An 11418-nucleotide genomic window follows, 5' to 3' on the forward strand; every position below is an offset into this window, starting at 1 on the left:
CAAAAGTGGAAGTAAGGAAACTATTTAGGCTATTTCAGAAGTCCAGGGGAGATTATGGTGGCACGGACTAGGACTGAGGCAGTGGGGATGGTGAAAATTAATTATATTTAGGACTTTTACTTATTTCCAAATAGAAGTAATACAAAAGGCCGGTATGGTAGTTTTGAATGGAGTACAAGAGAAAGAAGAGTAAAGGTGAACCTTTAGATTTGAGGCTCTGCAATTGAATAAAGATGTGGGATAAGAGGGTCTGAGTGCAAAGGAGAGGGTGTTGCCAGGGCCTGGATATCATTTGGGTATTATCACCTGGATGACATCCCACTAAGAACTGATAACTGAGTCCTGGGCAATTCAAAAACTCAAATGTGCCAAATGCTGCTGAGAGTAGAATAAGATGAGTACTAAGAATGCCCATTGGAGGTCACAGTGTAGTCACATTGGTCTCAGTGAAGGGAGAAAAACCTGATTGGGGTATGCTCAAGACTGAACAGATTTCTTCAACAAATCAACTGATGGTGGGGGGGGATTGAGGTGGAGGAAGGAAACTATAAATTAAAAGATAATTAAATGATACATCATCCAGTTACAAAGGGGTGGACATTATCGGATCCTCACATAATTGGTATACAAATACTGACTTGATTTTGATGATATTAAATAGTTATTAATTTATTTTAAAATGAGACAATGGTTCTCTGGTTCCACAAACAAACAAACAAAACGAGTCCTTACTTTTTAGAAATGCTTGATGAACTGAAATAATGTCTGTCGGTAGATAATTGTTGAAGTCGGGTGATGAATACACTATTCTCTCTACTTTCGTGTATGTTTGGGAACTCTCCGTAATGAGTTTAAAAAAATAAAATCAAATAATCTTAAAGAGTTAAAGTTGAGAACGTTTATCAGAATAACAACCTTATTTTTGTAAGCGCAACATGCTCTTGGAAGATTCCCATAAATTTAGAAATGTGTAACATTTCTTACGAAAATAACCTCCAAAAGAATTAAGTGTACCTTTTTTTTTTACACTTGTTAATTTGTTGCCTGGAAATAGAATCTGAATTCGAAAATGAAAATAAAAGTGAATAGATGGTGAAAAAATGCAAATTAAGAATATATTATTGATTCTCAATCATGTTCACAAGTATTTCCAGATTACAAAATACTAAACAGCATATAGAGTCCAACCTCACATTTTTAAATGTTATTTTTGACAGTGGGGCTACAGTCGATATCATTTCTAAAAATATCTGCTTACTGTATTGTCTAACGTTTACGTAAGACGTATGGATGCCTCAATTTTAAGCGTTGAAAAAAAAAAAAAGGAAAAAGAAAGGAACAAGCTACCAGCTGCTGCTTTTATTGATACAAAGTACAGAAATCCTCCGCGACTGCAAACCCCGCAGCCGCAGCCAAATTGCCAGAAGGCGGCAGGCGGCTCGGGGTCGGTGGCGGGGGTGGGGGGCGGGGTGGGGGGTGGGGGGTGCGGGGGGTGCGGGGGGTGGGGGTTGGGGTGCGGGGGTGCGGGGGTGGGGGTTGGGGTGCGGGGGGTGCCGGGGTGTCGGGGGGTGGGGAGGGGCTGTGCGCAGGCGCAATAGCAAGCCATCGGTCAGAGGCGGGCCTAGAGCCTCTGTTAAAGGACAGCTCTTTCAGCCAATCAAGGGACAGCGTCAGAGGCTTCTTCCTGGAAGAGAAGGTCGGAAGTTGGGTCTCGGCGGCGGTGGCGAAGGCAGCTGCCAGTGCAAACCCGGGGCTGAGGTGAGTGGGTGGCGACGGTTTGGTGCTCCGTTCAGTGTGCATTTCTTCTTCCGGACCCCGCGACTTCCTCCGGGCGGGCTGGGAATGGGGGGAGGCCTGGTGCAGAGACGCTCGCCCGCTTTCCTTTCCCGCGTCCCTCGGGGAGCGCGGCCTCCCCGCCGCTCGCTGAGCCCCGGGGTGAACCGCTCGGCGGAAGGTGCCTTCCTTGCGGCGGGCTCTGGGCTTCCTTCGAGTGGGGAGGCCGAGCCCGGCCGGAGGTTGGCAGACCTCAGTTCTAGTCCCTCGCGGCTGGTTTGCTAAGGTGGCTGGCCTCGGTGAGTCCTTTGGCCTCTCCAGCCTTACGGGATAACCAGCCTTGCTCTTCCTCCTCAGGGAGCAATCCTGAAATCAGAAGAATTAATGGGAGGCGGGGAAGGAGGTAGATGCCAAGCCTAATCATTAGATCATCTGGAGAGGTTTTAAAAGCAACATTCCAGCGGCCCCATTCACAGTAGACAAAACGAGTCAAAAGTCTGGGGATGGGACCCTAGAATACCTTTCTTTTTTTGGTGAAATACCGCAGAATGGAACAAACACTAGAAGCTGGATCTTGAGTCTGATAACCAGCTATGATGCCTGGCGCTTGTTTTACTAAAAACCTCCATCGCCTTTGACAAGTTTAGTCTAGAGAAGTGATAGGGAGATAAACAGGATTTCTGTAATACGTCAGTTTCCTTTTGTACTGTTAGATGCTTCATAGTTTACTGATTTAAGGGAACTTGTACTGTGTACAAGAACCAAGGTTAAGAATTCGTGCTGTGCCATTTACTAGCCTTTTGATCTGGTTGCAGACACTTCCCCTTGGTGAGACAGACTTGGGATCCTCATCTCTAAAACGAAATTGAAAATAGCACTTAACTCATAGAATTGGTTTGAAGATTAAGAGAGGATGTGAAACAGTGGTACCTGTCACTTACTTGTCCTTTGGGGATTGGCAGCTAAAGTAGAGGATTACACATGGTGCTGGGAGGCACAAAACTGGGCTTCCAATCTAAAAAGGCTTGAGTGGGGTGAAACCTGGGCTGTCTGAAATTTATTTTGAAGTACCAGATCATTGCTAAGTCTCTGATTTTGGTAATTATGTGGTTATAAGAGAACATTCTTATTTGGGGGATACCCACTGAAGTATTTGCGGGTACAGAGTTGAGAGACCAATAAGGCAAATGAGGGAAAATGTTAACATTTGGAGAATCTGAGTGAAGAATATGGAATATTCTTTATGCTATTCATACAGCTTTTCTATAAGTCTGAATTGATGTTTTTGGAAGTTTTAAAAAGTTGATTATAACTATTCGCAACTCGTAAGTGTGTTGTAAATAAATGAAATGGTGCACAGTATTTATAACCCTCCATCCCATGCACTTTCACCCTTTTTTTCTTAACGGCTGTGTTGTGTGTATATATAGACATTTTATCCAGCCCTCATATTGATGAAGCTATGGGCTGTTTCCAGCTTTTCCTGCTCTTTTCAAACAATGCTGCATTAAACATCCTTAAACACACTTTTGTTAACTTGTACCAATATTTCTGTAGAATAAATTTCTAGAAATAGAATTGTTGGGTCACACAACATTGTTAATCAACTATACTCCAGTATAAAATAAAAACTAAAAAAAATTGTTGGGTCAAAGAATATCAGCATTAAAATTTTTGATACTGTCAGGTCAAATTCCAAATAAATATGTTCGTTTCCTTTCCTGTCAGTTGTGTCTGAGGATTCCCCATATTCTCTTGGCCGTACTGGCCTGCCACCTGAGAGTGTTATGTGGTGGCTGTCATGGTGGCTTCTGTGAGAGCTGAGGGGAATGGATACTCTCCACCGCGGTAGGCTTCCCTGCAGGGTCAGAGGAGCTAAGAGCCTGCTTCTAAAATTGGGATGGCCACTCTGAAGAAACTGAGAGGAAGGAGAGTGTGACCTGTGCTGGAATCCAGGGCCTGCCACATAGAAGGTGTTCTAACATTTGTCAGATGATGGAGTATGTGAAATCTTGATAGTCTGTTAGATGAAAAGAATCCTTTTAAATTTGCTTTTAACAGTGTGTTTGTCTGAATATTTTCCTGCATTTATTCAGCATTTGCATTTTTCTCATCATCTTTTGCCTATTTTTCTATTATTTTTAAAAAATATATAGGTTTTAAAAAAAACTCATTCAGTGGATCTTTATTGAGGATTTAGCACCTTCTAGGCATTGTTTAAGGTGCTGGAGGTAGAGTTGTGAATAAGACAGGCAACTGCTGAAGTCATAGTGCTTTTCTTGTGGGGATGGAATCAGAAAGTATGTTTTTAAAAAATCAAAGTTAAATTTCTAATATTTGCCCTTGTTAGCTTGCAGGCATTCTTCTCCCAGAAAAATGGGATTGTCTTTTAATTTTGCTTATGATACATTTTCCTATATGGAATTTTTAGATTTATCTTTGGTAGTCAGATCTGTTGGTCTTTTGTAGTAACCTTATAACATGTAGTTAGCTATTTGTCTGTTTTCCTTTATAGATTGTAAGCAACGCAAGGGTGGAGGCCATGTTTATCCTTGAAAGATAGTATGATGTAGTGTTTGAGATCTTTAGGCTCTGGCTCCTTCCTTTACTCTGTGACTTTACACATGTGGATCAACTTTTGTGAGCCACAGTGATCTCATCTCTGAAATGGAAAGAGCACCTTTCTTTTCTCAGATTTCTCGCAACCATGAGAAAAGTATTTAGCACAGTGTCTGGCACATACTATGTACTCAAGTGTTATCTGTCATTATAATCATCATTGTCATATGTTAGACAAACAGTAAATATTTAAAAGAGTAAATAAACATTAAAGATGTTTATACCTACTTCCAAATTCCCATTGATTTGAAGCCTTCTTGAAATGAATGGAGCTACCAACAAATACTAGAAGACAATATGCTAGGATATAAGGGAGAAGGAATGTGGTATGAGAATTAGACTGGCTATTATATAGAAGAACTGTAGTGAAATAAAAAAGATCCCTGGGAAGCCATCGTATTCCAGGTAAGAGGGAATGGTGTCTTGATCAGAACTGATGAATTTGAGGTAGTGAGATAGCAAAGTTTTTGACTTGATAAATTTGGCAGTGATGGTGAGGAGAGGAGATTGGTATAAAAAAAGGAGGATTAAGATAACCTTTAGGTTTCTGGCTTGAAATACTAGGGGGATAATGGGGACATTTTACTGAAACAGGAAAGAGTAGAAGCTATTAGAGGAACAGGTTTAGGGTGTGCGTATTTATGGTAGATGGACTCAAAAGAACTTTTTTTTTAAGTTTGAATGCCCTGTGAGACATCCAGGAGCAGCCCAGACGCAGTCTGGACTGGAGATAAAAAGTCAAGAGTCAAGAAAAGAAAGACAAATATTATATTGATTATATGTGGAATCTAAAAATAATACAAACGAATCTATGTACAAAACAGACTCACAGACAGAAAACAAACTTATGGTTGCCAAAGGGGAGAGGGAGAGAGAGGGGGGCAAATTAGGAGTATGGGATTAATGGACAAACTACTATACATAAAATAGGTAAGCAACAAGGATTTACTGTATAGCACAGGGAATTATATTCAGTATCTTGTAATAACCTATAATGGAATATAATCTGAAAAAATAACTGAATCACTTTGCTGTACACCTGAAACTAACACAATACTGTAAATCAAGTATACTTAAATTAAAAAAAAAAAGTCAAGAGTCATAAATACAGACCAGGGTTTCTCCACTTTGGCACAATCTATTGACATTTTGGGCTGGATAATTCTTTGTTGCTGTGCATTGTATGTTTATAGCATCCCCAGCCTCTATCCATTAGAAGCCAGTAGCACCCCCTCCCTGGTTATGGCAACTAAAGGTGTCTCCAGACCTTGCATATATCTTCTGGTTGGCAAAATGACACCTGGTTGAGAACCACCGATAGAAATGGTATTAAAAGCTATGGAATTGACTGAGATCATCCCAGGGAGAACATAAAACAAAGGCCTAAAACTAGTGGCCAGCAGACCACAAAGATTGTTGGAGATAAATACTTTTTGACCTCACAGTATTTGACAATTTATGGAATTAATTGCCAGTATTTTTAAAAATTGAGAAATTTCACATAAAAATCTGGATTTTTTTGCCCTTACTTGAAAACTGAAGACCAAGGAACAATGAATCTTCATTCGCACATGAATGCTAGTGGCTGGAGGCTTTGAGGTCTGGCTTGGAGATGCTCAGTTCTCCTTCACTGTTTATGTTGCCTGCCTTTTCCCTTTGGCTTTTGAGTTTGTGAGTCTCTGAGGCATGCCAACATTAAAATTTGGCTAGAGGGCTTCCCTGGTGGCGCAGTGGTTGGGAGTCCGCCTGCCGATGCAGGGGACGCGGGTTCGTGCCCCGATCCCGGAGGATCCCACGTGCCGCGGAGCGGCTGGGCCCGCGAGCCATGGCCGCGGAGCCTGTGTGTCCGGAGCCTGTGCTCCGCAGCGGGAGAGGCCACGGCGGTGAGAGGCCCGCGTACAGCAAAAAAAAAAAAAAAAAAAAAAAAAAAAAAAAAAAAAAATTTGGCTAGAGAAGGAGGGGCAGTAAAGGAGACTGAGAGGCAGTGGCCAGTGTGGTAGGAGGAAGACGTAAATGTAGCATCACAGAAGCTGAAGGAGAAGGGGAGTGTGTTGAAAAGGAAGAAAATGCTGCTGAGAGATTAAGATCAGCTTAGAAAAATGTCCATTGGATTTGGTGATGTGGTGGTTGTTGATGGCCGTGATGAGCAGTTTTTGTGGAGGTAGGAGGTTGACGCCAGATCGGATAGTGACAAAAATGAATATGCAGAAGGCTAGTAAAGCAGTGAAGTGTGGGTTGATACAGTTAGAGTAACTCATCATGCCCATGGCCACTGACAGATTGATTCTCAGCAGCAGCTAGTTCACTGCTGTGGGTTGGTGGAAACTCAGGGCTGTCCCACAGCTGCCCTTATTACCTCACAAATTCCAAGTATAAAAGTGCCTCCAGTATATTACTTGCTATCTCTCATGTTGGATGGTGTTATGTTATATCTTGAAAATCTGGTAGGATCCATCTAAGTGAGCACTCGGGATATTCTCATTTTATGATATACCTAAGCTTCAAATGGAGTAGATGGAGGTTATTGTGGCTGTTGAAGGTATAGTTGAATTTGAAATTTCTGTAGTAGATGTAGAAAAGTTAATGAGTCTATAAAAAATTGTAGAGTATATTGTAGGAAAAAAGGGAATGGAATTGGATCACAGAAACTCAGATGATGTGAGTTTGTCTGGAATATAGTAATTTTAATTTTGTCAGAGTGTTCCTTAGTTATAAGTGTTTGCTTTTGGAGATCAATCTATAATATAAAACGAATGATTTTAACGTGAGATGGGAAGACAGCATGTGTAGTTTGGCTGTAGGGAGGGTAGAGAAGTGAGGCATAACTGGTGAGGGGTGTGGAATCCAGATGATTTAATTTATAGATGAAAATACAGTTGATCCTTGAACAACTGGGAGGTTAGGGGCGCCCATCCTCTGTGCAGTTGAAAATCTGAGTTGACCTTTTGTATCTGCAGTTCCTTCATATTTGCGGTTCTGCATCTGAGGATTCAACCAACCATGGATCTTGTAGTACTCTAGTATTTACTATTGAAAAAAATCCACATGTAAGTGGACCCGTGCAAGTTCAAACCTGTGTTGCTCAGGGGTCAAGTGTATACTACAGTATATTTTTTGTGCCAATGAAAGTATTAAGTAGAGCAGGAAAAATACGATGATTGAGTATATATTGCTAATTAGAAAAGGATGCAACCTTTCCCTGTTGTAAATGTTAGTTTTAGAGACTAGGGAGATCATTTTGTCCTGGGCGCCAAACTGCCAGGGGAGAAAAGGGAAAATGTTCTGTCTTTAGTCGCGGAATGTGACAGGTTTGTTTTGTAGCTCCGCTCTCAATCTTTGGTCTATTTCTGTGTGTGTGTGTGATTTTTTTTTTCTTATTTTTTGTCTGATGGTCCATTTCTGTAGGTTCTTGATCTTCCACAATGGGTGAGCCACAGCAAGTAAGCGCCCTCCCACCCCCTCCGATGCAGTACATCAAGGAGTATACAGATGAAAATATTCAGGAAGGCCTCGCTCCCAAGCCTCCACCTCCAATAAAGGACAGTTATATGATGTTCGGCAACCAGTTCCAGTGTGACGATCTTATCATCCGCCCTTTAGAAAGTCAGGGTATCGAACGGCTTCATCCTATGCAGTTTGATCACAAGAAAGAACTGAGAAAACTCAATATGTCTATCCTTATTAATTTCTTAGACCTCTTAGATATCTTGATAAGGAGCCCTGGGAGTATAAAACGAGAAGAGAAGCTAGAAGATCTTAAGCTGCTTTTTGTACATGTGCATCATCTCATAAATGAATACCGACCCCACCAAGCAAGAGAGACCTTGAGAGTCATGATGGAGGTGCAGAAACGTCAACGCCTTGAGACAGCTGAGAGATTTCAGAAGCATCTGGAACGAGTCATTGAGATGATTCAGAATTGCTTGGCTTCTTTGCCTGATGATTTGCCCCATTCGGAAGCAGGGCTGAGAATAAAAACTGAACCAATGGATGCTGATGATAGCAACAATTGTGCTGGACAGGATGAACAACAAAGAGAAAATTCAGGTCATAGGAGAGATCAGATTATAGAGAAAGATGCTGCTTTGTGTGTCCTAATTGACGAAATGAATGAAAGACCATGAAGGATGTTTCTTTTTCTTCTTCTTTTTTTTTCGTTTCAGTAAATAGCATATATATTAGTTAATTCACTTTTAGAGAGTCTCAAAAGAGATAGCACTAGAAGTCTTGCAAGCAGCTTGACTCTCCAACTTCCTCAGTTGTTAGACATCACAGGCAGTTTATGTCATTCACTTTATGGCAAGCCTAGGTAAATGAGTACGCCTACATTAAGAGTAATCACCTTGAAAAGCAGTGTTTGCCTCTATTGTGTGGAACATCCCTGTTTTTGGAGTTGCAGTAAACTTTGAAGATATCCTCAGTAATAGGTTTTCATCCCTGAAAAGTAGATTTGTCATTTGCTTTAAGAATGATAGATAATAAAGGATATCAAACTTTATAAATATGAAATTATGAAATCCTTAGATTTATTTCACTTAAAAATTTGGTTAATCTCTAAAAAAGAATAGTGTAACATGTTAAAAGAGAGGAACCCCGGAGAGTTATAAAACAGCAGGTTTTTTTTTTCCTCTTGGCTGCTCCTGCAAACACTCTGTCTCAGCCTCTTGTCCCTATCCTGGATGGGTCCCGGAACTTTTTTACAGTCACTAAGAAGTCCTTTGATCACTTTTAGTCACATTCATTTTAATAATTAAAATGTCTGTGTAATTACCTATACTTTTTCTAAACTCAGACTTGCTTAAGGCTGGAAGCCTGCCCTGGGAAGGGGGTTTGGTGGCGGAGACTGCTGGATGTCCACCAGAGATTCTTGCTTGCCTAAGATATGCTGCCCTGCTAGGGACTATGTTCCCCCCATTCCTCTTGCATCTCTGTGAGGCCATGTGACTGAGTCCTTAGCAGTGGAATGTGGTGTAAAAATCCAGGCCTGCCCCATAAAAATTTCTCTTCTTATCTGCTGGTTTGATGGTCACACCCAGGAAAACTTTGGAAGCCACTTGAAGATGGCAAAAGTTCAATCATTTCAGGTCCTTGAAAGCCTGAAGACTAGGCCCTCCTTTCATTAACTCTACCCTCTCCCAGTCCCCATACCCCCCCACACTGATGTGACTTCACCACGTGAATAAGAAGTCAACCTGTTTTGAGCACTGAGATTTCATTTCTTCACCTTCTTCTCTTTTCTGTTCTCCAACCTCTCTTCCGGCAAAATCTTGATGGAGAGTCTGCCTTGTATTTGAGGGTGGCTGCCAGCCTTTCTCTTAATAAAGGCCAGTGGTTCTCAAAGCGTAGTCCTGGACCAGCAGCATTGGTATCACTTGGGGACTGGTTAGAAATGCAAATTCTCAGGTGCACCCCAGACATCTTAAATCGAACTCTAGGGGTGGGGCTCAACAAGCTGTGGTTTAAAGAGCCCTCAGGTGATTCCCATGCAGGCTCAATTAAGAATCACTGATAATGGTAAGGCCTTTTGCCAGATAATCTGGCAAAGTCCAGTTTAAAGTGGCCACAGGCCAGTTCTATATGTGAAACATTCATGCATCCTTTTCTTTAAAAATCTGGGGAGTGTAGGCCGTTTCCAAGTAGACAACCCCTCTATTAGGCACTTAGTTGGCAAGTCTCGTTTGTTTTTTCGTGATATGTGTTTGGTATAGATTTTTGGACTCCAGAGACTTCAGGAGACACAGTCCAGGCTCTCTTAAGCTTAAATTAAAGGGGGAGGGGAACCCCGTCATCTCCTGGTGGCGGGGCAAGGTGGACATTGCTCAACACTTGAGCGACTCTCCAAAGGAATCTCCTTTGTAAAGGAGACCTCAATCTTTTTACAACCTTGAGGAGGGTGCTGGGCTAAGAGGTACAAAACCAATTTTTGGCTGCCTTACAAATCTTAGTGTGTTGGGGGAGGTGGTCCACCCCTCCCTTTAAGTTCATTTATTCATTGCATTCATTTAGTGGATATTGTGTTCCTCTCTATTCCTGATGCTGGTTTAGTTGCTGGGGGTATGAGGAGTGGGAAGGAAAATGGAAGAAAGATAAACAGGAAAACAAATAGGTTAGTTTTTGAAGGTATAAGTTCTTGCTTTAACCATTCAGCCATTATAACAGAAGAATCTTGCTTCCAATTATATTCCTATTTCCTGCTCAAGATGCCTTGTCCACATTATCTTCTCTTTTCAAGTTATGTTTCTATGGTCACAGTTGTTCAGGGTGTTGGAAGGCCATTTCAACTGTGCTGTGTTGTATTTGAGAGAAAAGACGTGTCCTGGGTCCTGAGGTCACAGGAAACAGCACGTGCAGGTGTCTCATGAGACAATTAAAACTTGGCATGATTTGGGGGAAAAGGCTATTATGGCCGCAGCATAGGGAGGGAAGAGGTTGGAGCTAGAGAAGCAGATGGAGGTCAGGTTACAGGACTTAGAAGGCCAAGGGAAGGAGTTCTATCGTAAATCTGATGGGAAGTGTTGGAGAGGGAAATTTCCCCCTCCACCCCTCTCGAGTTCTTGTGGTTGGACTAATAATAAAATTGACACGAGACAAATTAACAGAAGAGACATTTTAATTCTTATACAGGGAGGTCTCATAGAAATGGGACCTAAGAAGTAGCCAAAGCATATATACTCTTTAGACAAACACTGAATTTCTGAGGAATTGACAGGACAAAGAAACTTAGGTTTTGGGTGCTCAATTAGTGAAGAATCTAAACAATTTGGGCTTGGAGTAGTAAAGAAGTAACAAGGTTTGTATAGGCTTCTGGGCTCAAATTCCTTCTCTCAGGCAATAAGGGTGTCCTTTTACCTTTACTGCAGGGAGTGCACCTTTCATGGGAGAGGTTTATTTTTTGCTTTGGGGGAAACAGAAAGGGGGGGGTCAGAGTGTCCCTCTTGCATTGGCCATTTCTTAGTTCAGTATGCCGTCGTAGCATATTTTGGGGCAGCCTGCTGGCACTTTGTTGGCACGGTTGTAATCACTTTA

General features: G+C 41.7%; 1 protein-coding gene across 1 annotated transcript; it reads left to right on the forward strand.

The window, feature by feature from the left end:
* Positions 1 to 1684: 1684 nt before the first annotated feature.
* On the forward strand, positions 1685 to 8878 carry MED7 (mediator complex subunit 7). Its single transcript, XM_082622597.1, has 2 exons — positions 1685 to 1758; positions 7798 to 8878. The coding sequence occupies exon 2, from the start codon at positions 7815 to 7817 to the stop codon at positions 8514 to 8516; it is 702 nt and encodes a 233-aa protein (XP_082478723.1). The 5' UTR covers positions 1685 to 1758; positions 7798 to 7814; the 3' UTR covers positions 8517 to 8878.
* Positions 8879 to 11418: the final 2540 nt, after the last annotated feature.

This window comes from Mesoplodon mirus (assembly GCF_964341445.2).
Source record: "Mesoplodon mirus genome assembly, chromosome: 5".
Lineage (NCBI taxonomy): Eukaryota > Metazoa > Chordata > Mammalia > Artiodactyla > Ziphiidae > Mesoplodon > Mesoplodon mirus.